Genomic DNA, 26,034 nt, shown 5'->3' with positions numbered 1-26,034 from the left:
GGATGACTGAATTGGGTCTAGTGATGTGTTGAACCGATGAGAGCCGCAGCTTTCCTATCTTTCGGCCCCAGGTGCGGAGATTAGTAGATTGTAACATTGTGCAATAATTTCCTCGAATCTCATCATCCTTGCAAGTTCTTGCTTTCTTGAAGAACTTGAAGAAGAGAGGCCAGACACTACCGTACATAATTGAAAGACTTGGTTACCATAGAAAAGGCCTTCAGAACCTGTTCGGTCCTTTCAAGTCTCAACATGTTTCAGCATTCTAGGGGTAGCAGCGGCCTGTCCCCCGCACGAGGTAACGGATGGCGATCGTCCAACACGTTCATCATTAGCAGCATGTCAATGGCATTGTTCACCGGTAAGTGATCCGGAAAATCGAGCGGAAGGCGTAATGATACTGAATGTTATAGATGAAATGCTCTTTTCATTCATGGTACCACTGCTTCCATTCATTCTGGAGGATCGCATAGGCGTTGATGTGTCAGAGACTCAGAGACTCACTTCTGCGTTCCTCGTCGAGGGAGCAGTGATATCTATTGCATCTGGACCCTCACTTGGCGACATTGCCGACCGAGCCAAGTCAAAGAAAGTGGTATTACTTGCTCTCTTGGTGCTGACTCTGGTGAGCATCGTATGTCTCTCAATCACAACTTCATGTGAGTCTCTCTACAATAGATGATTACTGTTGCGATCTCGATACTGACAATGGAACAGTGGCTGGTCTATTTGTTGGTCGTCTCTTCCAGTCTATTGTCAGCAATGGACTTTTCATCGTCAGTCTGGCAACACTGGCAGAGAATCTTGGTACGGAGCATATGGGCAAGATTGCTGGTTTAGTTTCTACTTTATCGGCTGCTGGAACTTTTGCTGGACCTGTTATAGCCGCTTTTCTGTTCGGCTTTGGGGGCTACTGGACCGCCTGGGCAGGGGCCTTTGCGTTCCTTGTGGTCGATATAATCATGCGGCTTTTGATGATTGAAAAACAATCACATAACAATGAGAATGGCAAACCAGACTCTCAGGATGAAACGCCTGTTGACACTGAGCAAGCGTCCTTACTGGGCGAGCGGCAGTCAGAGCCCGCCGCTACTGTGCCAGAAGTGCAAGGCTGGAGGTTCTATGCCTTGCTACTGCGGCAAGCTCGTTTCTCTGCAGGACTTTTCTGCTATTTTGTCTTTTCTCTCTTAATTGGAAGTTTCCAAACGACATTTGCGATTCATGTGCGAGATGCATTCGGGTGGGGAGTTTTCCCTGTCGGTCTGCTCTTTGCTGCTCTTCAAGGCCCTGGAATGATTCTTTCTCCGCTCGTGGGATGGTTGAAGGATCGGCAGGGGTCTCGTACTCCGACCACGGTCGGCTTTCTATCTCTCGCTCCATTCTTGTGGGTTCTTGGTGCTGCTGGTGATGACCGGTTCCCATGGGCCACGACCGGGGACCGGGGCAAGATTATCTTCTGTGTATGCACTGCTACGGTTGGTTGCTTGATATGCTTGCTTAATGGAGTTGGCACCATGGAAGCAACCGGTGAGTTTTGGAAATACGTTTCGGCATGATCGGTTTCTAACTCTTTACCTTCAGAGACCGTTGATACACTGGAGACACGCGACCCTGGCGTCTTTGGCAAAGGTCGCGGATATTCTCGGGCGATCGCATTGACAGGCATGAGCTGGATGACTGGCCTGCTGGTTGGGCCAATCTTGGCTGGAGTCGTAGTAGAAAAATTCGGGTTCTACGAATTACAACTTATACTCAGTGAGTGTTGTACTTTCTTGTGCTTGAGCTATCGTGTCTGATGAGTATAGCTCTAGCTTCCATCGTGGCTGGGCTCGTGGCGGCATTAAACCTCAACCCGACCGCGAGAGAGAAGTCCAGACCATGTACTGATTAAAATGTGGTCTGATGAAATTATTTCCGTTATGTCAATGACAACTTGCAGATCGAAATGCCAGCCGAGCAGATGGATTCTTGGTGTCAAAACTGAAGAAGACCCTTGATGAAAAAGTATCTTTCACTGAGGTCAGTTTGTTACAAAATGAGGAGGCAACATGTTGAGAGGTTGTGGCCATGATTTTTAACGAAGAGCAAGTTACGCGTTGATCAATTGCCAGCATCTTATTGGCGTCAAGGTCTCGTGGGTCTTGGAAAGAAAACGAGCTCTTCATAGAAAGAAGCTGGTTACGCATGATGCAAAATCTTTGGTGATAATGTCTCTCAATGCGAAGTTCAATTAGATCAATTCTTGTCAGATCCAGGAATTTACAAGATCATCTGTGGTGGTCATCGGTATCTTCTCCAAGCCTAGGAGGACCAGGGAGAGAAGCAGAGATCATAGCTAAGAAATGCATATCCGATGGCTCTCGACGACAACCAAGTAGTGCGAAGATTCATTGAGAAGCTTTAAGTATATGTAGAGACAGGTACTAAGGGACGCTTCATGCCGGACAACATTTCCACGAGCGCTTTTCCGCCAATATGTGCCATTTCCGCTTAAGCAAGTGACATCTGGACAACCTGTTAGTATTGATTTCAGCTACTGTAGCAATGAGAATTTCACATTATTCCATCACATTGTTTTACCCTCATTGTAAATGCTTGACACTTTCATGTATCTATTCGTCCCTCGTTACTCAGTGTTGATTTTCAGGCACGGTCGCCTCATCGTCTTCTTTCTCTACTTTCGCTAGTCTACGTTGGAGGCACCAAAGCAGCTTTACCGTCTCCAAGCCACTCTGTCCACCTAGAAGTATAGTCTTTGCTTAGTCAAGTCTCCTCAACAATGACAGTGGTTGCGACTGAATGTTTGGGTCGTTGAAGACTTGGCTATTCTATGCCATTTCCAGGCATTTTGATGATTTCCGAGGATTATTTCGAACACAGACTCATAGTCTGGATCGCAAAGATTTAATGAGTCAGGAATTTGTACACATTTCTTGGAGTAAGAATATCGCTATCAAAGCACGCCCACTTGATCTTCTTGGCTAGATAAAGCCAAAGAAAATTCGAGAGAGGTGATTCGAAAAACCCATCGCCAGGGCGCCTGCCAAGCAGCCACGGTACAAACCAACCGGGCAGCAAAAACATCTCCCACTGCTATTGGATAGAACGGCAGTGGTGGACGGTCTTGGCGCGCAACGCTGGCTGATCGCCAAGCCATTTCCGTCCTGTTCAACCTTACTGCGCCTGCGCTCGCCGAGGGCAAGTCACGTCGAGAAATTTCCTTGGGGCCGGGCTCGTGACAAGTGGATCACTTTTGATTGTATTTCTGATCTTGCCATGTCCATGTTGGGGCGGAGTGAATAGCCCGGAATGCCACTCCGCTACGCCACGTATTGACAAGTCCCTTTACCCCATACTGTGAATAATTGAGTTCGAGTTCTATGCTGACACGCAGAAGATACCCCATATCAACCCGCACTGGCGTGCTAGGGAGAGATCAAGTCCGATGCAAGCCGAGCCGTGCGCGCCCCCCCCCGGGAAGATGTGAAAAAGGGTTAGTTTCCCTCCGATATCTTGGCGTCTGGGCACTCCACTTCGTCAAACTAGGACAACTCTTATCAAGAAGCTTTGATCGGGGAAGACCTGGCGGCGCTTAGGGCTCTGATACTATGTACATCAATTAGCTATCGAGTCTCAGATTTCATTTTTGGCAATGTTTTTCCAGTTCGTGCAGGCACAACCTTCTTCAACTGCACGATGATCTGGGCTCAGAGTCCAGGGGGCGCTCGCGTATTATAGCCATGTTTAAGAGGAGGCTCTTGGGAATGTAACCTTTGCTGGACCTCAGGTACTCCGCATGATCCCGTGGAACATTCCCACGTAGGTGATCCACTTCCACGCGCGAGATGGCTTGGCTGCTTGGCTTCCCAGTCGGCTTATCAGGAAAACGAGGTCTCCGAATGTCTGAATACCTATTTAGTCGAGTTTTCCCGTGATTTTGCCCAGCTCCTGAGGGTCTTATCTCGTGAGCGGTCATTCTTTTCTTGGCCCTAGATCGAGAACAGTCGAGCTGCAGGTTGAGGCCTCGGCGATTTATTCACGCTAAGGCCCATCCCTTCGCTGCTCCTCTCTTCATTTTTCCTCTTTCCCCTAGAGGACACCCGCTTTGCTGCAGCTTCCGGTGCCTCTCTAGAACTCATCTCGTGTTTCCTCAGAGCAACAATGTCGGAGCTGAAGAGTGAGAAGCCCTCAGGCTTCTCATCTGAGGCCCCGATCAAGAGCGAATACAGCGGCGATGACATTGCCACGGTTGAGAGAGGTGGCCTGTCAGATCCCAACCATGTGGAGCTTCAGCGTGCCCTCAAGGCGAGGCACATCACCATGATTGCGATCGGTGGTGCCATCGGAACCGGTCTGATTATTGGAACAGGTGAAGCTCTTGCGAAAGCAGGCCCAGGCTCGATCCTGATCGCTTATGCCTGGGTGGGCTTCATCGTGTACTTGGTAATGTGCGCTCTTGGCGAAATGGCGGCATGGCTTCCCTTGCCCTCTGGGTTTACTGGCTATGCTGTTCGATTCTGTGATCCTGCCCTCGGTTTTACAGTGGGCTGGATGTGAGTACCCTCTAAACCGCCGTGAGCAAAGGTGATTGCTGACATAGATCACAGGTATTGGTTTAAATATATTCTCGTCACACCAAATCAGTTGACAGCTGGTGCGCTAGTCATATCGTATTGGTTACCAGCGGAAAAGGTCAACCCCGGTGTCTGGATCACGGTCTTCCTTCTTTTGATCATCTGTATCAATTACTTTGGAGTGAAATTCTTCGGCGAGTTCGAGTTCTGGCTATCATCGTTCAAGGTTGTTGTGATTCTCGGAATCATTCTGCTGTCTTTCATCTTGATGCTGGGCGGAGGCCCTGATCATGACCGGAAAGGATTCAGATACTGGAAGGACCCGGGCGCTTTCGCAGAATACATTGACACCGGTGCTTCTGGCCGATTCTATGCTTTCTGGTCTACCATGGTATCTGCAACCTTTGCCTACCTCGGAACGGAACTGGTCGGTGTCACCGTGGGTGAAGCCCAGAATCCTCGCCGCACTATTCCCCGCGCCATCCGGTTGACATTCTACCGAATCCTGGTCTTTTATGTGCTCTCTGTTCTCCTTGTGGGCACTTTGGTCAAATACAATGATCCTAAGCTGGCTTTCGCCGTCAATGCCAGCAGCTCCGCTGCCGCATCCCCATTCGTTGTCGCCATTGAAAACGCCGGTATCCCCGCGCTCTCGCATATTTTAAACGCTTGCATCCTTCTCTTCGTGTTTTCCGCGGCTAATTCAGACCTTTATATTGCGACTCGTACAATCTATGGTCTTGCCCGCGAAGGAAAAGCGCCCAGAATATTGTCCCGAACAGACCGGCGGGGTGTGCCCATCTTCGCTCTGGGCGTCTCGGCCCTATTTGCGCTTTTGGCATACATGAATGTTTCTAGTGATTCAAAGACGATCTTCAAATACTTCGTGAACCTGGTCACCATCTTCGGTCTCTTGACCTGGATCTCAATCCTGGTCACTCACATCTATTTCGTCCGTGCACGACGGGCACAGAATGTTCCCGACAGCGAGCTCGCTTACGTCGCGCCATTTGGTGTCTACGGCTCCTACGGAGCCCTAGCCTTCTGTATCCTCATCGCTCTCACGAAGAATTTCAACGTGTTCACCCACTCTCCGAAATATGGCAACTTCGACTACAAAAACTTTATCACGGCATATCTGGGCATTCCGCTATACCTAATTCTCATCTTTGGGTACAAGTTCACGCACCGTGGTGAGCCAAAGGTTACTCCTGAAAACGCGGACCTTTGGAGTGGTAAGGATGAGATCGATCGCGAGGAAGCTGCCTTCCTTGCTCGAAAGGAGGCTCAGGCTGAGAAGCATGCTGACTCAAACTGGTTCTACCAGAAGTGTGTTTCCTGGCTGTTTTGAGTTGTTTCCATGACCTTTTAATCTGAGAAAAATATGATGAAAGAGTACGTGCCTTGCGTGTCTTTATAATGCAAACGGATCATCTCTATCATACTACAACGAGACTAGATGAATTACGAAATGTCAACCGATAGAGTCCGTGCGACTCTTCAAATAATCTTTCCTATAATATCACCAAGGAGTAGAATCCATTTGCTTAGACTATCCTGAGCTGGGTCTCTGCCTATCTTCTTATCCTGGGTTCACTCAAGCCAACAACCTGTGCCAAGCTCTATCCCTCGACTCTTCAGTAACTTCATCCCTGTTGACGAGTCATTCGGTACCCGCTTCAGGATATTTATTTTTTTTTGTTTCTCGGAAGTGAGGGACATAAGCTCGAACTAATAAGACGAAGCACTCTGCAAACATCTTAAATTCCATGATCAAGCAGCGTCATTGATTCTGCATGTCTTTTTTCCGAGGGGAAATTTAATAGCTTTGTTAATGGAGAATAAAAATCTGGATTTCCCCCCCCCTAACCCGACTTTTGACTTCCGGCCTGGCCGCAGCCAGTTTGATGATCACGTCCTCAATGCTTACGAAGTATGGATCGCATTCATCATTCATAGACTCTTCTATGATGCGCTCGGATATTTGAAAAGCCTTCATTATCTCTTTTCCTGTAAGAAACATGTTCGAGCCCAGGGCCGGTTTCTCTAAATACTTTGTGTTCGAAAAAGTGGTCGTCTTCGGAACCATGGAAAGACTTTGGCTTTCTAGACTCACTGCAATCTCCACCTTTGTCGACATCTTCTGGATCGGCCATAATTGTGCTTTCTACGCTTTCTACGGTTCTTTAAGCTTCAAGGGCAAGTCCAGATATTTGAGTAGAAGTCGAGGAGCCCGTAGATGTACGTTTGCTCCTCTTAGTCATTGTTTCCCTGCGGGTCGCTAAAAGCGGTAGATACTTTTGTGGTACTAACTTGCAACACTACTACCCGGACTTGCCATCGTCCTCGTTGCTTTGTCCTTTACAGTTGAAGCACTGCCGAGATAAGATCGCTACGGATTTGTTCAGGTCCTGTCAAACGTCTTCCTTACCTTAATCCTGAAACACGGCTGTAAAGACTGCTGCAGAGTTTGCGCCGTGGTGAACCCTGGAAACGAAGGTGGAGGTGATCTAACAGGAGGCCAAATTTGTTATTCTGGGCTGAGACCCTGTCAGCACCTCCACTTGTTTGCCTGACGCGTGTATTCTAGTGACTAGAGACGAAAAATGGAATTTTCGTTCGCGAATATGGGTTCACCGCCTTTCGTAGAACTCGCTGTCCACTGCGACGGGGCAAAAGCGGCGTGGCCATGGTGGACATCCTTGAGCCTGACTGACTTGAAATTTCAAATCTGTTCCGACATCCTTATAGATGTTCCCCTCGAACCCTTTCCTTGAAATGGTATGAAGAAGACAAGGTTTATAGTCACGGCGGCTTGTTTTGAATCAGACATCTCCTATTAATAGATACAAGGACTTACCCTTCCTCTTTGGGACGAACTTGCTTGATGATTTAAGCAGAATGCCGAATATCCAACCTATAGATGGGATTTCATGTCGTAAGGCCAGCTTGAGAACTTCGGATTGGACAGCTGGCTGTACTCAGTCGGTCCAAAATTGATTACTTGCCCTTTGACCTTATCACACAGCCTTAACGCGTGGTCTGCGTGGCAGCCGCCGCACTTCGTCATTGGTGGCTTGGCAAGATACGCGGCCTCACTGTGAATCGCAAATCTTCATCGCGCATCTGGAAGCGATTGTGTTTTCATCGGAAGTAATGTGCGGATATTCTATTCCTGTTTTATTTTACTCTCCGCATCGTTCCTGAACCGGCAAACATTTCTTTCCAACGATTGGATAACCTTAACCGTATTTTCTGTTGGGATGCCCTATGATTTACATGATTGGTCATCTCATTCAGGTCCTAGGCAATCAGGCTTCTCAAGAATCTGAAGACTCAGCGAACCACCTGCGTACGGATCTTGGAATATGGAAGCCGACGCAACCAAAGCAGGTCATTCTGCCTGGGACCCGCGAGGATGGTCTTTGACGAAAAAGCTTGCCGCCGCCGTCGGTGCTGTTGTGGTCATCGTTGCTGTTATCGTGGGTGCTGTGCTCGGAGTGCGGGCAAATCGTTACCCTAATTATACCAAACTCGACTATAGTTTGGTAGACACCTATTCAGGGTCTGATTTCTTCAATAATTTTTATTATGCTACCTCTGACCCGTCGGGTGGATTTGTCCAGTATGTCTTCTGCGACCTCTTTGTAATTCACCCCTTCACCGCTAATCTTCTTGCTACAAGGTATATTGACCGAGCTGCATCTGAATGGCTCAATTTGACATATGCCACAGACACATCAGCTGTGCTCAAGGTGGACACAACATATAGCGGGTCAGACGAGGTGGCCAATGGCCGCCAATCTGTCAGAATCACGTCTAACAATACCTATGCCGATGGGCTCTTCGTTTTCGATATTTTGCATACCCCCCTACGCCTGTGGTATATGGCCAGCTCTTTGGCTCACAGACCCAAGTAATTGGCCAGCACATGGCGAGATCGATGTCATGGAAGCTGTGAATATGGGTGAATGGGGTAACCAAGCAACTCTTCATACGTCAAGTGGCTGCAATATGGGCGTGAAGCGGAAAGAGACCGGTACTGCGCTACACAAAACCTGTTACTGGGAAGCGAATGATGAATCATGTTGTGGTGTGAGAGGCGCTAAGCCCACATATGGTCCTGAATTCAATGCACAGGGCGGCGGAGTTAGTGTTTCCTTGTGCTCACAAAAAAACCTACCAGCTAACTTTTGTTTAGGTCTATGCCATGGAGCTCCGTGACGCGGGCATTCGAGTCTGGAACTGGGTTCGCGCTGATATCCCTTCGGATATTACCTCAGGGAGCCCCGATCCTTCCACCTGGGGTAAAGCGTATGCAGATTTCCCTAGTACGGAGTGCGACATTGGCAACCATTTCAAAAATCAGAGCATTATTGCCAATATCGATTTTTGCGGAGGCTGGGCATCCGCGACAAAGTACTACACCACACAGAGCGGGTGTCCGGACAGTTGTGAGACCTTTGTGATGGATAATGCCTCCAATTTTACGACTGCATACTGGGAGTTCAAGAGTTTCAAGGTTTATCAAGCAAACGCATAGGAAATACATCTATATGGCGCATGATGATTGGCATTGATTGATAATTTGAAACACACTGCAATTCCACGCTCATTCATGTACAGAATATGATCTCAGGTACAAAGTTGGTCTTATTCGGGCCTATCTTGAGAGTGCGTAAATTGTCGTATACCACTTCTTAACGAACTTAGAGCCTAACGGGATGAGAGCACAACGACAAAGACCACACACTCTTGAGTATACATGATGCCACTGAGACAAACAAGGAGATGATAATCCTGTATAAATTGGTATCTTCCGGGAAACGAAACATAAGACAATCATATAGCCGTATCTAGTATAGGGTAGTGGGATTCACTCAAAACGATGCTATCTCGTAAGTGCTCAGAGGTCTTGGGGACCTTGATCGAAAAGCAGGTTCCGCGCCAGTATGGGACTCACAGTAAATTGATATGACCCTGACCTTTATAATGGGAATAGTGTTGGCAATTTAATAACGCAAAAAAAAACTAAGCGAGATATTCGCGCTCCGTAAGCGCCTCCGATTGCGACCGACTGTAACTGCGACCGCGACCGCGACCGCGACTGCCACTGCCACTGCGACTGCCACTGCGACTATCACAATACTTAAGAAAATCCCCCTATCAACATAGATATTTTTGCGAGTACTGCGACCAGCAAACAAGAGCTGTAAAATAGGCCTCAGGGGTACTGAGTTCTTTACAGAGGGGCGCGAATCCCACTTCGTTCGGGTCATCCATAGCTCCTCAGTGTCTTACCAGGTCACTCAGAAGATTTTGGCCCCTTGTCTTTGAAAAGTCTTCCAACTGTTAATTTTTTCAGCTCTATCGTATCGACGCCAAATTTTATTCTTACGATAGATCGGGGCCACAACGAGAACATTACTCAACGATTGCATTATTCCAAGTGCATCCAGTGTCGAAAAGACAAGAAGAAGGTGCCACCCCCATATAGTGAATTACCTTTGGAGAATTGATTTATGAAGAATGTCATGAAATTGTCTTGGTCGCATATGGCCTCTCCAGAAATGCGATCGCTGTGCCAAGTACGATCATGCTTGCTCGCCGAGTATGACAGCGAAGCAAGAGAGACAATTGCATCAAATTCCTGGAACCGATGCTTTTATACCGGCTCCATAAAATCAACATCACTCTGAAGCGCGAATGGAAGTGAATGGAGCTCGATCATCATGGGGAATACCATCTGGAAAACAGGACGAGGGGTCCTTCATCAAGCCAAAGTGTGCAGTCTATTTTGATAAATTGATGAAAGCCAACTGGGAGTACTTCGGCATTGATAAATCCAAATTACATACTCCGAGCGGTCTTTTAAGGAGCTTTATGAGGCTTTCTACTTATGAGGCTAACTTACTCTATCTCAACTTGAGTGAACGCCTTACCGCAGTTGAGATCGGAAAGATATACACCAACTTCTTCCAAAAGGCAATTTCGCATGGCATGGAAGAAGCAAGTTCCCGAGAATTTGCGTCTCGAAAATTGATTCTTGAGACTGCATAGAAGACTAGAGACCCAGGAAGCCAACATTCAGATGATGACGACTGGATTCGAAACATTAACGAGGAATGCTGCATCGCACTCAGATGGAAACATCTTGTTGATACAATTGGTGTTCCCGAAATTGCCCTTCTTGGGTACGAAAAGGGGAACGAGTTCGAATGGGATGATATGCCTATCCCTGACATCAATTCAGTCAGCAATGAAGAGTATGATTCGCTACTCGTAAATCTTCTGGACCCGTCGCTGGGACTCAAGGAAACTTGTTTAAAGCTTAGCGGGGTGGTCGGTATGATTCAGCACTTGCAAGATTTGGGAGAGTCGGAAATCAGAACATTCCTGGCTCAAGAGATCAAACGACGAGTCAAAGACGTTCTGGGCAGTCCTGAGTCTTCGGACATATCTGAGGAAGAAGAAGAAGAAGATGGTGATGGTGATGATGATGATGATGATGATGATGAGAGCATGGCAGACGAGAGCACATCAAATGCAGGGATCAGCCAGGACGTAGACGTGGTCGGCCTTGATGGATTGAAAAGCATTGACTTCTCTCGGGTCTCAGGCTTCAGCTCAAGATGAAAGGTACTAACTACATGCTGATTTTCAGATCAGTGGCTTCCCAAAGAATCCAAGTATCAGACACCAGTGCCAGCACCATTTTCAGCTAGTTTGTGATTCCATGTTCTCAATAATTATTTTCGTTTGTTTTGTTGACAAGCTTATTGAGCATTCGTTTATGATAGCTACAACTTCTTCCTCAGCCTTGAACTCTTCGTAAGTCAGCGTAACTTCATCGAAGCTCATGAACTGGAGTAGTGATTGAGCCCCGTCAAAGGCCTTACATTCAGAGTAGCCTTCGAGAGACGATGGACGGAGAGATGACTAACAGCACGCCAATACTTCAAGAGTAGGAATTTCGTGCGGAAAAGGCGGACTGTCCTTTGAAGATCATAACCATACATATATTATGGATAAAAGGCCGTGAATGGTGTTACAACTTGGTTAGAATATCCTTATTCATTGTTGTTCGATACATAGTAGATGAAACATTAACTTACACTTAAGATTCCTTCTCATTTAGACCCTATACGGCCTGGAAAGTATTGGAATTTGGCCTTTGAGGCCTTTTCTAGCGACCTTGTGGTGGGTAATAAGGTAATTTTTGAGTCCAGTCTCGCCAAGTAGTGTCGTACAAGTTCTTCTATGCTCATTCACATCCTTCAACAGCTCTAAGTTAGTCACAGCTCATATTATTTCAACATTGAAGAGCTCACGAATGCGACCGTAATACTGAACATATTAAGCACCAACTGGGTGACAACGAGTCTCTTGCGGTAATCTTGTTTTTATGTTTCGACAAATTCCCCCATGCAGAACATTCGCTGGCTGGTCAGCCATTAGAATAAAATGGGAATTGACACAGTGCTCTAAACCCAGCATAGCTAGCGCAAATTCTTGCCTGATTTTGGCCTGAAACAACCCTTCACCCGCATGCCTCGCAGATCAGATCTACAGATCTTCGCAAAATCTCAAAAAATTAATATGCTACTCTGTCGATACCTACCAAGACCACAACGGCGCCCCTTAGGCGCGCTCATCTCCGGAATAAATTTGGCCGGAGCCTGGTCGCTTCAGAAGCCCGGGTTCGATCTTCCCCTGAACCACGCTCCCCAGGTACGAGACACAGGAGGGGTGTTCTTTACCCGCGATGTCTTTCGTATTGCTGACAAGCGCAGAGAAACGTGCTTTGCAGGTCCTTAGGGGGATTTCCGAATGCTCTCGATCCGGAAGATATTGAAGCTGGCTGCCTCGAGTAAGGAACAATCTACCTAGGGCCCCGTTGTTGAGTGTTAACGACAAACCTTCCCTGCTGCAGTCGACTCTGTACTCAGCGGGAGATTACCATGATGCAAACGATGGAACTTATTACCGAGAAGCCAGACTGGGAGCGGAAAGTCTTCGACGCGCATATCACGACCCAATGGCGCGAAAACATTGCGCAGAGCGGTCAGGATATCACGCCCAAGATGATGGATTGGATCATCAAAGAGCTGCAGTGGAAAGCGGGGATTTCGGCGCAAACCGGGTTCGTAGAGGCTTTCGACGGTGGTGTCATTAAGTCCGATACTGCTATCTCGAAAGAATTACAAGACGCGCTGAAAGAGGCGGTGATTCCTCTAGAAAATTTCCCCGAAGAGGAAAAAGACTACCACCCGGGCTCGGATGGCAAAGTCGTTGATCTGGTGCATCCGTCGCTTTTCCCGGTGATCTACGGGCGCACGCGGGTCCTTCCTGACCGCACGATTGGGATAGATGACTGTCTAGACAGCATGGGAGAAGGTCGGTTGCTTCCTATCCCGGAAGCCGAGGCTTCTCTGCAGGAAGGCCGGTATCGCACGCTACCGCATCCTGCGGCCCTGAGCACCAAGTTCCAGTGGCTGCCTTGCGATGTGAAGATCAGTGAAGACGGCACTTGTCAGATCCTGTCTTACATCAATAATGCGCACCCTGTCAAGCTCCGCGCACTTTACAAGGTTGTCGAAAAGATTCTCGCACAGATCATCCCCTTATGGGAACATTCTTTGATATGGCAAAGAAGTGACGATGAACGAATCACGTATACGAAAGTTGAGTACGAGGACGGCGGCACGACTGAGCTAGAGTATCCCGAAGAGGCAACTGTGGACGATGATGTGTATGAGGAATGGGAGGAGCGCATGACCGCTTGGTACAAGACCCGGAAGATTGTCAAGCCCGAGCCGGGGGAGTTCAAGCCTATGGAGGAAAGAGAAAAGCCCAACTTTGTGAAAGACTTTTCCGAGGGCAAGATCCAGGTTATCGTGAAGCTGGCCAATATCGAGTTGACGCCTGAAAAGCCCGAGTACAAAGGGGGGGAGTTGGCATATTGAGGGACAATTGGTGAGAGTCTCTTCGTTTCATAGTCAAAGGAGCTTTTCTCCCTTCTGACTCACAAATACAGAACGAACGAATCGCCGCATCGGCAATCTACTACTACGATATTGAAAACATCACCCCAAGCTCACTCGCGTTCCGCCGCCGCGGAATGAGCGATATGTACGGGATGGAGTACGAGCAAGGTCGACATGAGTTCATGCAACAAGTATACGGCTACCACGAGGGTCTTTATAGTAACAGCGACGACCTGATCACGCAAGAACTAGGAGGCGTAGTGTCCAAAGAAGGCCGCCTTCTTACGTTCCCTGAATACGCTCCAGCATCAAGTCTCTTCATTCTCCCTTGCTGATCCCTCGAAGCCGGGACACAGGAAGATGCTGGCTTTGTTCCTCGTCGATCCACATATACGGATTACCTCGTCTGCGAATGTACCGCCGCAACGTGAGGACTGGCGACCGGCAACGCAGAATCGTGTTACAGAGGCACAGCAGGGGCTGGACGGAGATAGGGCCGGCTTGATGACCATGGAAGAGGCCAAGGCTTATCGGGTTGAGCTTATGGTAGAGCGTGGACTCAAGTCCGAAAACCACAATGCTATATTTCAATTAGGGAATTTCTGTCTTTGCGAGCATTAGATAGGGTTGTCTTTGTTCAGCAGCACTTTCGTTCTAAGGTTGTGGGCTTATTTACCAAGACTAGCGCCCTCCCAAACCAGCCTTACTGTACTTGAGATAATCTAAATATTTTATAAGTGGTTGAGGTGAGTATAGTGGCTAGGTTCAGATGAGTGTGAATGAACGACGCCGTGGTAGGTAGGGTGGTTATTTTCAGGCTACATAACAGTGGTCATTTTTGGATATGTAACAGTACCTAACTATACAGCTTTGCAATCTTCTCCTTTCTACCAAGAAAATCTGGAACCAGCTGTTAAATACGGAAGTAACCATATTAGATCTAGCGTGTTATGTGATCAGGGATTGAAAGAGTGTGTCCATGCTTCCTATATAGAAGGCAATAACGGGCGGCACTGTATCTGGTAAGCCTAGATTACGTTCACGCTCATACCTGCGAAGAAGATCCCAGGGTTCCAAGGTTAGATACTAGGCTAGACTGATTGTAAGAGACAGCTTATCGCCCTGCTCTTTCTCATGAAGAATATCATCTCCCCCATCACTCGGTCTTCTATCGGACTTTTTTCGGCTTTCATCTCCCAAGATCTCCGACATCAGCCTCGCGAAGTGATACTTCTGCATATCGTCGATCATTCTTGATTGACAAAATTTCTTACTTCAAGGCCAAAATGCAAGTCCGCAACCTTGTTTTTGGCTTTGCCTTGACCCTCTCGGCTTTCCTTTGCCGTCTCTCGAGCCAGGGCTTTACGTGGTGAACGAATTAATCGCTAGATGTCCCAGGGATACCGTACTGAATATGGGACTTACGAAACGAGTGGCTGGAGACACCCTATGGCAATTAGACGGCCCGGACGGGATTCCTGAAAAAAAAAAACGTGAAGGCGTGGCGAGTACTTCTGACGCCCTTGTGAAGCGTGCGGATCATCAGAAGGCATCCGTTGACATTGCTCGAAATCCCGAGTAAAGAACCCCTATTTTGGATTTGAAAGGCCTTATTTAACCTTCTCGGCCTTTGAAATTTGGAATTGCTACGATTCCTCTCCTCTCTAGTTCTCTCGGCCTGTCCATTCTTGTCTGTGCAGAGGACCAAGCCTGAGGAGGTTTCAGATCTGTCTCTGAAATTTGGATTTGAATTTTTTTGACCGCGTGAAATTCGTGATAGAATTCACATCAAAGTCTGTACCAATTACTTATTCTTGCATATTCAAAATTTTTGGGACGTTTTCTTGTTACAATCTCTGTCTCGTCTTCAAAAGTAATCAGCTACCAATCTCCCATCGACCAACTCGTGCCTGCTATCTTGCGTCCCTTTCTTCCCGGATTACTTGTCCAATGTTTGGCGTTTTCTTGAATGTTATTGGACCTACACCGGATACTTTTTGATCATGTACTCCACAGTAGCTACTGGTCGTGATTCCAACATGTTCTTCCAAATGCAACCCTTGGGTTACCCCGCTCCTGATACAGAAAGGCTGGTTGACAATTTGACCCTTTCTCATCAATGTAGGGCTAAATTGCCGATTTGGCTCTTTTCTACAGAAGTTCTAGAGAATTTCCCGTTCCGAGATGATCTGAGCAATAAGCTTGTTTGGAGGCGTTCGTGGATTAACATTAAATTATTATTGACTGGCTGAAACTTGATTTGCCATGCCAGTTAATCACGGGTCGATGATCTTTCTCTGACCCAACCTTGATCTATCGATGTCTATCAGTTGAAGTGTCAATAGCATCTGTGACAGGAAAGGATCAACACAATAATCTGACACGACTCCGCTCAAATGGTAAGCGCAAAAGTTTAAAGCTTCTAGTTCTGCAGACACCGAAATTTGAACAAATTCTCGCGATGTTTCAAGGCCGTGGATCGTCTCGGCATCTAGGGATGAAGAGTCTCACGCATTGCATAAACCCTTTACCGAGTAAGGCGAATCTCTCCGGCAGGACAGACCCCCTCAAACCCTGAGGATCAAGGTCTGCACCATGAGGCCTAAGTCTGGCACCGGTCAACCCGCGTTCGGGCTCCACCCGCCCATGAGCGAACCACGCTATTGCAGAGCTTCGTATCCTGTCCCCACTGCCCTGGTGAAGTACCAGGGTCGTGGTCGTGCGTAGAGAGGTGCAGCGAATAAACGCCACACTGAATATCCACAATTCATCTTTTCAACCGTCAAGGTTTCTCCCACATACAGATGCAGGGTTTAGCAAGGAGATCGCCAGCCATGCGCAGTCTAATTCGGCTTCTTAAAGGCCAATTGCCACGCTGATTCAAGCAGCTACCCCAACCCCCTGCCGCTGTACAAAGACATCGAGCGCACTCAAAGTTTCTCGATTTTCCATAACCCGTTGACCGTTGATTTTCTCCCCACTCCTTTGTTATCACCAGGGCGGCGCATCCCTACTTTCATCGCCAGTTTCGGCGCACATTTGACGATGGACCCTGAAAAGCCTCAGCATAACCCTGTCATCCAGACTTACGATGATAAAAAGCCCCACGCTATCGATGAATTGGAGCAGATTGGGGAGCGAGAAGGCTATGTTCTCAATGACGCCTCGCTGGCCCATGATCGTGGGCTGAAAACCACTGCGGACGGACAAACGATTCTGATCCCACAGCCGAGTGATTCGCCTCATGATCCTCTCAATTGGAGTTCGTTTCGCAAGCATCTCATCCTCATCATTATCTCATGTACGGCGTTGTTACCGGACTATGGTAGCGCCACAGGTGCAGTGACATTGACGCCCCAGGGAGCGTAGGTACCCATTGGAGATTCTGTGTTGACTCCGTACTAACGGCTTGATCCTGTCTAGTGAGTGGCATATGGATCCAAATGTCGTCAACCATTCACAGGTCGGCAATGTTTTCATGCTTGGTGTGGGTGGACCTATCATCGTGGCGCTCGCAGCTTACTTCGGTCGATACCCTGTTCTGTTCTGGTTTATCTTGCTAGCTCTGGGAACTGCTATCTGGTGTGCTGCCGCGCAAAGTTTCGAGTCTTTCATGGTATGCGAAACCCTCCACATTCATTTTCATTTCACTCGACCTATCTAATACGCCATAGGCTGCCCGCATCCTCAACGGCCTCTTTTCAACTGTTGCCCAAGGTGTTAGTTTCGTATTCCAGGAAGCAAAATGTTATTATACTAATATACTTATAGGGTGGCCTCATGTTCATTAAAGACATGTTCTTCTTCCATGAGCACGCCCGCAAGATCAACATCTGGTCCGGCTTCATCATCCTATCCCCCTACCTCGGCCCTCTACTCGCAGCATTCATCACCACCACGCAAATCTGGCAATGGGCATTCGGCGTCTACGCAATCGAGACAGGACTATGTCTGATCGCTATCATTCTCTTCGTTGACGAGACCTACTATGACCGCAATACCAACCAGCCAGAGCTATACCCTAATGGCCCACGCTGGCAGCGAATGCTCGGAATCCAGCAGATTCGAACGAACTATATCAAGAACTCGTTCAAGGATGCGGTCATGCGTCCGCTAGTGATTATTTGCAAGCCTGTTGTGATTTTGGCTTGTATCTATTACATGTTGACCTTTGCTTGGGTTGTTGGAATTAATACCACGCTTTCAATTATGCTTGGACCTATCTATGGATTCGAAGCTAAACAAATTGGTGTGTCATACCCTTTTAACATTGACGCATCATCGCTTATACATCCACAGGCTTTTTTTACTTCACCCCCATCGTTGCAGCCATTCTAGGCGAAATCACCGGCCACTGGTTGCACGACCTGATTGCCAAGGTCTCGGCCCAGCACAATGGCGGCCGTCTTGAAGCCGAAGCACGTCTCTGGGCATGTTGGGTGTCCATGCCATTCATGGTCTCTGGTCTGATTCTGATGGGCTTTGCCCTCGAGCGCGAGTACCATTACATGCTTTCGGCCCTAGGCTGGGGCTTGTATGTGTTTGGAACGATGATTGTCACTGTTGCAGTGAACTCGTATGTTTTGGATGGCTACCCTGAGGCAAGTGGAGAAGTTGCAGCGTGGGTCAATTTCGGACGTATTCTTGGTGGCTTTATTGTGTCTTACTTCATGGTTGAGTGGGCAGAGAACCAGGGGACCATTCGGCAATTTGGAACTATGTGCGGGATTGTCGGAGCGGCCTTCTTCATTGTTTTGGGGTTGCAGCTTTGGGGGAAGAGATTGAGGATTTGGGCGGGGCCTGCTGTTTTCAAGACGGCTTGATTAAGTCGAGCGAGGAACAAGGTCTGTAACTTTCAGGCGATTTTTACTGCTTATGTTGGTATTTGGATGTTACCGGGATAGACATGGTCTCGAGCGTGACTGCGACGGGCCGCAGTAAGTGATAGATCTATGCCCTTGGGCAATATTTTGGAATGCTGGCTCTGGATATTCGGCGTTGGTTTATTTTTGCTCAATCAGAAGAGTTTCTAGCATTGTGTTGGATATCTCGAGTCATTCCTCGTGCATTAAAACACTTTCACGTCCATAGTCTGTATGTCCAAGTATTTCAGATATTCAAGCAAATAAAACCCTAAACTCCTTGTGGTACCAGTATGCAATTCGTGAGATGCCCCATCATGAGGTGAAATTAAAGGCGTCAGCCAGCGGCTTTTGGTCGCCCACTGGAGTAAGAACGGGGGAGTCGGTTTCCCTAATATCTTCTCCCCAAACAAACCTTCCGAATGTCAACACGGCGTGAAAGATCTCCTTGCCGGTAGGAACAATGTGCTCGGAAGGAAGAAGGAAGCCATAGATGCCGCGGTCGCGCAGCTTGATCTGATATGAATAGGTGGCGTGCAGCGTATGGTAGAACCAGTCCAGCGCACTTCCGCCCGCGGTCATCCGAGTAGCTCCTCCCGAGCTGAGGATACCTTCGCAGGCAGAAGTCACATCGTATGCCTCACGTGAGATCTGTCGGATCGCCTTTGCCAAGCCGAGGGCTAGCTCCTCGAGGCTTTCGAGGGTCGGAGGAGACTTCTCGCAGCTGTATGAGTAAGGGTATAAGATCTGTTGAGAATACGAGTGCAGGTCGAGGAAACCAACAATATCCGACCGGCCACTTTCGGTCTCATTCAGGGCCCAGTGTGCCAGTCGGTGGGACTCGACTGCGTCAAAGGGCTCTGCGCCGGCGTAGTTTTCGGAGCACGGATTGGAACGGGTGGATTCACCATCCCACTCAAAGTCCCACGCTCGATCAATATCCACTCCAGTGCAGACTGACAGGCCGGTCGGCTGTCGGTTCTTACGCCAGAGCCGATCAACCTCCCACGAGTGGACATATCCATCGGGATTGAGAGTCGGGATCAAAACCCAGTCGAACTCGTTCAGTAACCGAGTGACCGCACTTGACTCGCCGTACTCGGTGATTAGATTGTAGGCGACATACAGAATTGTTGATGTGCCAATCCATTCTCGCGCATGAACGCCGCCGCTCATCACAATAGTCTTCCGAGGCTCCGAGGTCCCAAACTGCGAGGGAGCGGCACCGATTCGCAGCGCCGGAATCTGACGGCCTTCATACGACAAACCAATACTAGTAAAGCGGGTATGACCAGGGAACATTGACGCCATCAGTCGCATCCATTGTACAATGACCGATAACGGTTGGTAGTTATGGAAGAAGATGTCGCCCACCTCCGATGTTTCACGATCACCGTGGGAAAAGCCATGATGCTCATGCTCGAACCCAGTACTGGGACGATTCGGGTAGGTGGCGTGTATCTTATCGACGAGGTCGTCCATCAAAGGTGTATGTGCTGTCCGAAGTGAGACGGGAAGCATGTCAAGAAGCGACGGGATCTGTAAACCGTATGATCAGTGACAATAATGAGCCGAACATGGCGTGCCTAGCTACCATATCCTCAGCGAGCCTGATATCCACAAATTCCGACGTGATAGCCCAGATATCCAAGACGAGCACCTGCGAAGCGGAGGCCAAGGCTGCCGCCTCATCCGGATGACGCAGATGGAAACGAAGAACTACATCGGTCTCATAACGATCCCGGACATTTGGCGGAGGGCCTGTATGTTTGTGATGGCATTGTGAATGGCCAGTACCCCAGACAGACTCGATAACCCAGTTGCGAAGTCTGGTCCACGGGCGCGGATCTGGGGACTGGGGGAGACGACTAGCGGGTTGGAGTGGTGGCGAAGGAGTGATGCTAGAGCCGGCAGGAACTGCAAATGAAGATGATAAAGTGGTCAAAAGAACCAACAGAATAGGTAGAAATCGCATCGCGGCGAAAGCGCAGAGTGGGAAGTGGAAGGAAGAGGGGAAAGCTACGTAAGGAGCGGACGCCGCCCGTCAATTGACTCGCAGGCTCCGATACTAGCGCGGGCGTGTCCACCTTAGCCCAAGTGCATCTATACTAAGTGGACTGTTGGTTATGCACTATACGTCAGTGTGCACCTTTTCTGTTGCGTTACCTTCAACTTATTTACGTCCGGATATGTCTCATTAGTTTCGTCTGGCTAAGGATTTCTGGTATTGCAAGTATTCCGGATAAAGTCCCCTTAGACCCCTAGAGCCCAGGCCAGAAGTAACCGTCATGGAAAGCTACGATCAATCCAAAATGAATACTGAACATAAGAAAGGTCTCAGGCATAGGGTTGTTTCTCTCGCTAGATATTTCCAGAGTCCAAGACCTTACAGAACCGGGTCTAGAATCCTTAGAATCCTGTTACCAACTCCGTCGCCAACTCCGTTCTCAGCCGCGCTCAGGGCGCCCAGGAACTCGTCTGCCTTGCCCCTCCCCCAATTTCATCGATCTTTTGCTTTGAGGGGGTTTCCATCTCTCATCAGCTACAAACCTCCTGAAATTGGCGCGTGGACCGCCCCCCAAGCGCCCCTCCCTTTCCCGCGCGTTCCCCTTTTTCGCGAGCTGACGACGGATGCACTCCACCTCCACCGCGTTCTGGAACACTCCACGTCGCCATGTCCCTTTAGAATCGACATTGTCACGACTCCTACCTATTCTGATTGTGCTGCCACGCATGGGTCTGATCATATACGAGCCTCGCAGCCATGCATTGGAAAGGCCTGCGACTCGTCGCCGATGGCAGCTCCAAACGTCAAAGCACCATTGAACCGCCAACGCAGGCCCGACGCAGCGAGCACCTTCCTCGTCCCTCTCCGCCTGAGACCGAACCACGACACTCCGAAGCTTTGTCTCGATCGCCCGGCCTTGATATGCCAGTCGACGTACGTGATGCCAAGCGAGGGGTTGACGCTCTAGCAGAATCAGGGCCGGACCATGGGGTAGCTCCGACGGACTTCGCTGGGGAGTCGTCGTCGGGCCTGTCGGCAGACACGCCGAGTCTTCGCAGGAATCGCTTCAGCTTCATGAGATTACGCCATGCTTCAGATCCTCAACTATCTAAAAGCTACGCCAAGGCTGCTCGGGATACTCCCCCCGGTGCCTTCTCTTCCTCGTAAGTGCACGTTCCACAATTGACACTCTCCCTTGCAGGGTCCTGTGACGCGATTCTTTGGGATGTGTCTCATGAACGTCATGTCTCAATCCTGCTTGCTTGCTGACAATTCAATTTACAGCTCCGACAATCATCACCACCGCCCCCACAAGCAACGAGCTCGATCAACCTGTCAAACAACGAAGCAAGCTCAACTTTTTCCCCCTACGGAAACGCTCAATGGAGGAATTGACCCGAAACTCAGTGGAGAATCCGAGAACACAGCCCGCACGGAAGTCCCAGGGATCTACGGACTCCCAAATCGACGAATCTACTCTGTCTACCTCTCAAAACGCCCCGGAGGAGCCAGGGAGACTGTCTACAACATCACGACACAGTGGCAATCAAGACCAACTCAATGATTCGCATCGCACGTCTGTCGTCGATCCACGGTTCTCAGAGTCCTCGAGGTCGGATCAAAGCTATGGTGACCAGACATTTCGAACAAACTCCCCTCGCGAGGGTCAGGCATCTACATCAACCAACAAACGCTTCCGCATGCCACGTCTGAAGCGGAACCGAAGCCCCCTTTTCCCTTTACCACCCAAGCCTACTCCCGCAAGTCGTGCCTTAGACAATGCGCCCAAATTCCCACCGGCTGAAACTCCCAAGTCCCAAGGCTCCGATGAAGGGGATCAGGTCTCCCCTCTACCCTCGCCGTCTCGTTCCTCAGTGGGACTGGCCCCAACAGCTGCTCCGCCTCTATTCCGTAATGATTCCACAGCCTCTGCCCGCTCTGTGCGTTCCACTCCATCCTACAAAGGCGGACGAGGCCGGTCCTCTACGATGGGATCTCTGGCCGAAAACCAGGAAGATTTGTCTCCACCACCATACCTAGCATCATCCTCGCGAACCTCCACATCAACGACCGGTCGAAAGAGCTTCGGTGACATCTTCAACATCTCACAACGATTGAGGCAGAACTCAGAACCACCTCCCCGCGATGGTTCGACAGGCATCGGCGGGGCAGCAACACCTGTCAAACCTGACTTGCCAATTCCCCCCGCGTGAAGAGGATGATACAGCAGCGAGCTATTTGACCAAGCTCGAGGAGCACCTGCCTCGAGGTGTGATTGGTGGCATTCTAGCTCAGTCCGATGACGAATTCTACAAGGTCGGCTTGCGTAAGTACATGCGATCATTCTCATATTTCGGGGATCCTATCGACATGGCAATTCGCAAGCTCTTGATGGAGGTTGAATTGCCGAAGGAGACACAGCAGATTGATAGGTTCTTGCAATCTTTTGCTGACCGTTACCACGAGTGCAATCCAGGCATTTTTGCCTCTTCCGGTATTTCCAGTCCTTTCCCCTCCAATTGTGCGGATCTAATTACCTCCTAGACCAAGCATACTTTATTGCATTTTCAATCTTGATATTACACACGGATGTATTCAACAAGAACAACAAGCGAAAGATGCAGAAGCCTGATTATGTCAAAAATACTCGTGGCGAGGGTATTGCTGAAGAGATCTTGGAGTGCTTCTACGAGAACATATCATACACCCCTTTCATCCGTGTCGAAGACGCCAGTCTTCGTGATCGCCAAATGCCCAAGCCTCGCCGCGCTCTTTTCAACAGCCCTAGCTCGGAGAATTTGTCACGTATGGCGAGGGAGCCTGTTGACCCTTACACGCTCATCATGGAAAACAAAGTTGATTCATTACGACCAAGTCTCAAAGATGTTATGGACCTTGATGATACATACAGTCACTTTGGCACTTCAGGACCTCCTGATATGGAAGATCTTCATCAAGCCTTCACCAAGGCTGGCATTTTACAAATTGTGTCTTTACGGTCCCGACCCGATGCTTTCATGCAGACAAGTCTGGATAATCCAGCCGGATCACATCCTGGCCTTGTGGACATCAAGGTAGCCAAAGTTGGCTTGCTCTGGCGAAAAGACCCCAAGAAGAAGAAAACCAGGTCGCCGTGGGGGGAGTGGGGAGCGATCCTCACTTTTTCCCAGCTCTACTTCTTTCGTAACATCACATGGGTGCGATCTTTAATGGCGCAATACGATGCTTACGTGAGGAATGGACGACAAGGCACATTGGTCTTCAGACCGCCCCTTGCTGACTTCAAGCCGGATGCCATCATGTCGACAAATGATGCAGTTGCCTTGCTAGATAGCAGCTATAAGAAACACAAGCACGCATTCTCGTTCGTTCGACACGGTGCACTAGAAGAGGTCTTCCTCGCTTCAACGGAGCCTGAGATGAATGATTGGATTGCGAAGCTCAACTATGCTGCGGCGTTCAGGACCACAGGTGTCCGCACCAAAGGCATGATTGCCACAAACTATGAAGGCCAACGCTACCGCAGAAGTCAGCGGGTGGGATCCCAATCCTCGCTTGCATCACTCGAAGCGGCTGACAAAGAGCCCAAGTCTCCGTCTATTGACACTGACATTGTGGCTGGGTTTGTCGCTGCGCGCCAGGAATTGATGACGCAAAAAATCCGTGAGCAAAACGAGAAGTTGTTTGTCACCTACAAGCAGCTGGATGACCTCCTACGAGATGCCCGTCACTTGCAGATCCTAGCTCCGGTTCATCCCCGGGCTCGCGAGGGAGTGATCATGGCCGCCGGACGCATAGCAGCAAAGCTCAAGTGGGTTCGACAGGACATCTGGCGCAACAAGTGCTACCGTGAGGTTCTTTTGCGGGATCTTGGGGAAGTTGGAAGTCTTGATGAGAGAAGCGGGTCGGTTGCTGATGAGACAATCTCTTCCTCGGGTCCAGCTCGACTGGCTTCTCCCTCGAGACCTTCGCTTAGGTCCGATGCTAGTGTGCATCGTGCGCCTAGTGTGACTCGCCCGGTCTCTAGCCATGACACCAATGAGCCAACCTCGGCATCTTCTGAACGCCCAATCGAGTCCGGCTTGCTCAAGCAACCCTCTAGTGACGAGATGCGCCGCCCAAGTATCCCAGGCTCGACTACTTCTTCCGACTTTGGCCGCGTTGGGCGGCCACTTTCTGTCGCTATTCTTTCTGAACAAGGCAGGTCCGAGACGTCTGCTGGTCGAATGGAACGTGACGCTTCCGTACTTAGTCGCGGTAGCAAATTCGATGGTGCCAGTCTCGGCTCTCGGGCATCGAAAGTCACCTCCCCGGCCAGTTATGACGATGGCGAGGAACGATTTCTCAGAGAAACGGGTCTTCTGGACCTCAGCGGCTCGCCCCCGCCGAAGAAACAGCCTACGCCTGTGCCTGAAGCGGACGCCGAGGACATCCCGGACGAAATCTCGGAGGTCTCTCATAGTGATAATAAGCCGAGCCGAGTACGTCGCAGCCTGCATCGTACCCTTCGTGAACCACACGTACATCGGCACCAGTCGCGCACCAGTAAGAAGAACAGAGAATCGGTGTCTAGCATTGGGGCTCTTGACGACAATGAGAGCATCACTGAAGGTGAAGTCCTGTCTCGCAAATCACCCAGTTTCACCGTTCACGGCAAGAAGGCTTCTATCGTGACTTTCGGCTCCGAATGGCAGAACATGTCCCCCGAGGAACGGCTCAAACTTCGAAAGCCCACTCATGAAGAGCCTCGGGCTTCTGAATCTGCTATACTCGGTGGTGCGAGCCAGATAGCTCCAGATAGTTACACTGGTGATCGGCCATACTCCGTCCGCAGCGCAAGCACTACCACCGGCGTCAGCCTTCTCAGCGGAGATGAGCCTATCGAATTTTTCAGAGACGCACAAGAAAACCTCGACGACTCATCAGAAGTCCAGTCCCCAAAAAGTACTGCTGCTAGCCCAGGCTCTGTCCCAGAGCAACCTCTCTCGGAGAAAGAGAACACAATCCGCTCAACATCCGGCTCCGGCTCCGTAATCCACCACGGCCACCTAACGACATCCACCGACGGCCAAACCCCTCCATCACCATCCTCCACCTCTCTCAACGAACGACGAGCCGTCAACACCCCCTCTTCCGAGAACCTGCGCCAACAAGCCGTTGGCGCCTGATCTCGGCCCCTCCTCTTCCCCTGATTCGACCAACCTGTATAGCCTGAATCATTCTGATCTGTCATTTGTTTTTACGACATTATACCCCCCTTTTCAACACTTGCCTGCTTCCCTTCGGGTCCCTTTGCATTGATGGCTTGAACTGATCTATCCCGGGTTTTGTTTTCGATGGTTTCGGCTTGGGCATCTGTGGCTAGCGTACGATGCGATATTATTCCGCTGCTTTGTTTTTTATCATATGGGCGTGCGTTAGTAGGCATATGGATTTTTCATTTTTATTTGTGCATGACGTTTAGTCTGTGTTAGACAAAAGCTTATGATTCAATACCCTCAAAGTCCTATCGCCCGGCGTAGACTCTACATAGTACGATGTGACCAGATCCTTAGGCCTCTGCATACAGGGTGATCGTCTACAAGCATATAGTTACAGTTTGC

General features: G+C 49.4%; 8 protein-coding genes across 8 annotated transcripts; 7 read left to right on the top strand and 1 right to left on the bottom strand.

Moving 5' to 3' along the window:
- Positions 1-252: 252 nt before the first annotated feature.
- Positions 253-1,891, top strand: N7477_003232 (uncharacterized protein; the record flags this gene model as incomplete). The annotated part of the gene is made up of 5 exons (XM_056964895.1): positions 253-361; positions 414-659; positions 718-1,527; positions 1,582-1,755; positions 1,806-1,891. 5 exons carry the CDS (start codon positions 253-255, stop codon positions 1,889-1,891), a joined length of 1,425 nt encoding a protein of 474 aa, XP_056824848.1.
- Positions 1,892-4,161: 2,270 nt separating this feature from the next.
- N7477_003231 (dicarboxylic amino acid permease agtA) lies at positions 4,162-5,925 on the top strand (the record flags this gene model as incomplete). Its single annotated transcript, XM_056964894.1, has 2 exons — positions 4,162-4,553; positions 4,608-5,925. 2 exons carry the CDS (start codon positions 4,162-4,164, stop codon positions 5,923-5,925), a joined length of 1,710 nt encoding a protein of 569 aa, XP_056824847.1.
- A 2,017-nt stretch (positions 5,926-7,942) lies between these two features.
- Positions 7,943-9,117, top strand: N7477_003230 (glycoside hydrolase family 16 protein; the record flags this gene model as incomplete). Its single annotated transcript, XM_056964893.1, has 4 exons — positions 7,943-8,199; positions 8,260-8,454; positions 8,492-8,723; positions 8,776-9,117. 4 exons carry the CDS (start codon positions 7,943-7,945, stop codon positions 9,115-9,117), a joined length of 1,026 nt encoding a protein of 341 aa, XP_056824846.1.
- Positions 9,118-10,802: 1,685 nt separating this feature from the next.
- Positions 10,803-11,210, top strand: N7477_003229 (uncharacterized protein; the record flags this gene model as incomplete). Its single annotated transcript, XM_056964892.1, has 1 exon — positions 10,803-11,210. One exon carries the CDS (start codon positions 10,803-10,805, stop codon positions 11,208-11,210), a length of 408 nt encoding a protein of 135 aa, XP_056824845.1.
- A 1,337-nt stretch (positions 11,211-12,547) lies between these two features.
- Positions 12,548-14,182, top strand: N7477_003228 (DUF4246 domain-containing protein; the record flags this gene model as incomplete). Its single annotated transcript, XM_056964891.1, has 3 exons — positions 12,548-13,531; positions 13,612-13,847; positions 13,918-14,182. 3 exons carry the CDS (start codon positions 12,548-12,550, stop codon positions 14,180-14,182), a joined length of 1,485 nt encoding a protein of 494 aa, XP_056824844.1.
- A 2,424-nt stretch (positions 14,183-16,606) lies between these two features.
- On the top strand, positions 16,607-18,384 carry N7477_003227 (putative MFS transporter; the record flags this gene model as incomplete). The annotated part of the gene is made up of 5 exons (XM_056964890.1): positions 16,607-16,926; positions 16,985-17,177; positions 17,236-17,280; positions 17,333-17,810; positions 17,861-18,384. 5 exons carry the CDS (start codon positions 16,607-16,609, stop codon positions 18,382-18,384), a joined length of 1,560 nt encoding a protein of 519 aa, XP_056824843.1.
- A 354-nt stretch (positions 18,385-18,738) lies between these two features.
- On the bottom strand, positions 18,739-20,398 carry N7477_003226 (M14 family metallopeptidase; the record flags this gene model as incomplete). The annotated part of the gene is made up of 2 exons (XM_056964889.1): positions 18,739-19,962; positions 20,018-20,398. The coding sequence occupies 2 exons, from the start codon at positions 20,396-20,398 to the stop codon at positions 18,739-18,741; spliced, it is 1,605 nt and encodes a 534-aa protein (XP_056824842.1).
- Positions 20,399-21,187: 789 nt separating this feature from the next.
- N7477_003225 (Arf family guanine nucleotide exchange factor SYT1) lies at positions 21,188-25,599 on the top strand (the record flags this gene model as incomplete). The annotated part of the gene is made up of 4 exons (XM_056964888.1): positions 21,188-21,578; positions 21,716-22,611; positions 22,649-22,925; positions 22,976-25,599. 4 exons carry the CDS (start codon positions 21,188-21,190, stop codon positions 25,597-25,599), a joined length of 4,188 nt encoding a protein of 1,395 aa, XP_056824841.1.
- Positions 25,600-26,034: the final 435 nt, after the last annotated feature.

This window comes from Penicillium maclennaniae (genome assembly GCF_028827695.1).
Source record: "Penicillium maclennaniae strain IBT 15551 chromosome Unknown utg000003l:1.0-5670915.0:1.0-5674809.0, whole genome shotgun sequence".
Classification (NCBI taxonomy): domain Eukaryota; kingdom Fungi; phylum Ascomycota; class Eurotiomycetes; order Eurotiales; family Aspergillaceae; genus Penicillium; species Penicillium maclennaniae.
Note: the sequence above shows the minus strand (reverse complement) of the source record. Positions and strands in the feature narration are given on the sequence as shown.